Source organism: Mandrillus leucophaeus, unplaced genomic scaffold, assembly GCF_000951045.1.
Source record: "Mandrillus leucophaeus isolate KB7577 unplaced genomic scaffold, Mleu.le_1.0 Scaffold260, whole genome shotgun sequence".
NCBI lineage: Eukaryota > Metazoa > Chordata > Mammalia > Primates > Cercopithecidae > Mandrillus > Mandrillus leucophaeus.
In genome coordinates, this window is record NW_012102699.1 from 1,815,226 (window position 1) to 1,815,745 (window position 520).

At 69.6% G+C, this 520-nt stretch overlaps 1 protein-coding gene across 1 annotated transcript in view; it reads right to left on the bottom strand.

Moving 5' to 3' along the window:
* Positions 1-520, bottom strand: part of LOC105542512 (forkhead box protein B2-like) — a 3,897-nt gene continuing 3,377 nt past the window's right edge. The window contains exon 2 of the mRNA XM_011984095.1: positions 1-520. Within this exon, the coding sequence (XP_011839485.1) occupies positions 1-520 (520 nt within the window).

Consider the following 520-nt stretch of genomic DNA (forward strand, 5'->3'; position numbering starts at 1 on the left):
CTAGGAGTGCACTAGCACCGAGTGCAAGGAGCCGCCCTTGCTCTCCGCCGCAGTAGGGGCTGTGGGCTCCAGCAGAGAGGCAACCGGCGAGGCCGCGGCCGCGGAGCACACGGTGGATGGCGCCGGAGGCTGCTGCGAAGCCGCGGGGACAGTGAGCCCCGGCTGCAGCGCGGACACAGGCGGCAGCGCAGGCGTGGGCTTGATGGGCACCGGCACGGCAGGCAGGCTCTGGCTTGCCGAGTGGCACAGGGCCTTGACCGGGACCCCGAAGGCTCCATACTCCGGGCCTACTGGGACTCCGGCTGCGGCTGCGGCGGCCGCGGCGGCGGCCACTGAATCCATGACGCCAACGTGCGGCCACACTGAGCTGACGACGTTGCCGAGCTGGCCGGGCACGGGGTAGCCCAGGTGATGCATGACGGACGCCAAGGGCAGCCCTCCAGCCTGCAGCACGCCCTTGTAGTCCCGGCCAATAATGTTCTCAATGGCAAAGGGGTGCTTGAAGCCTGATGTGGACGCC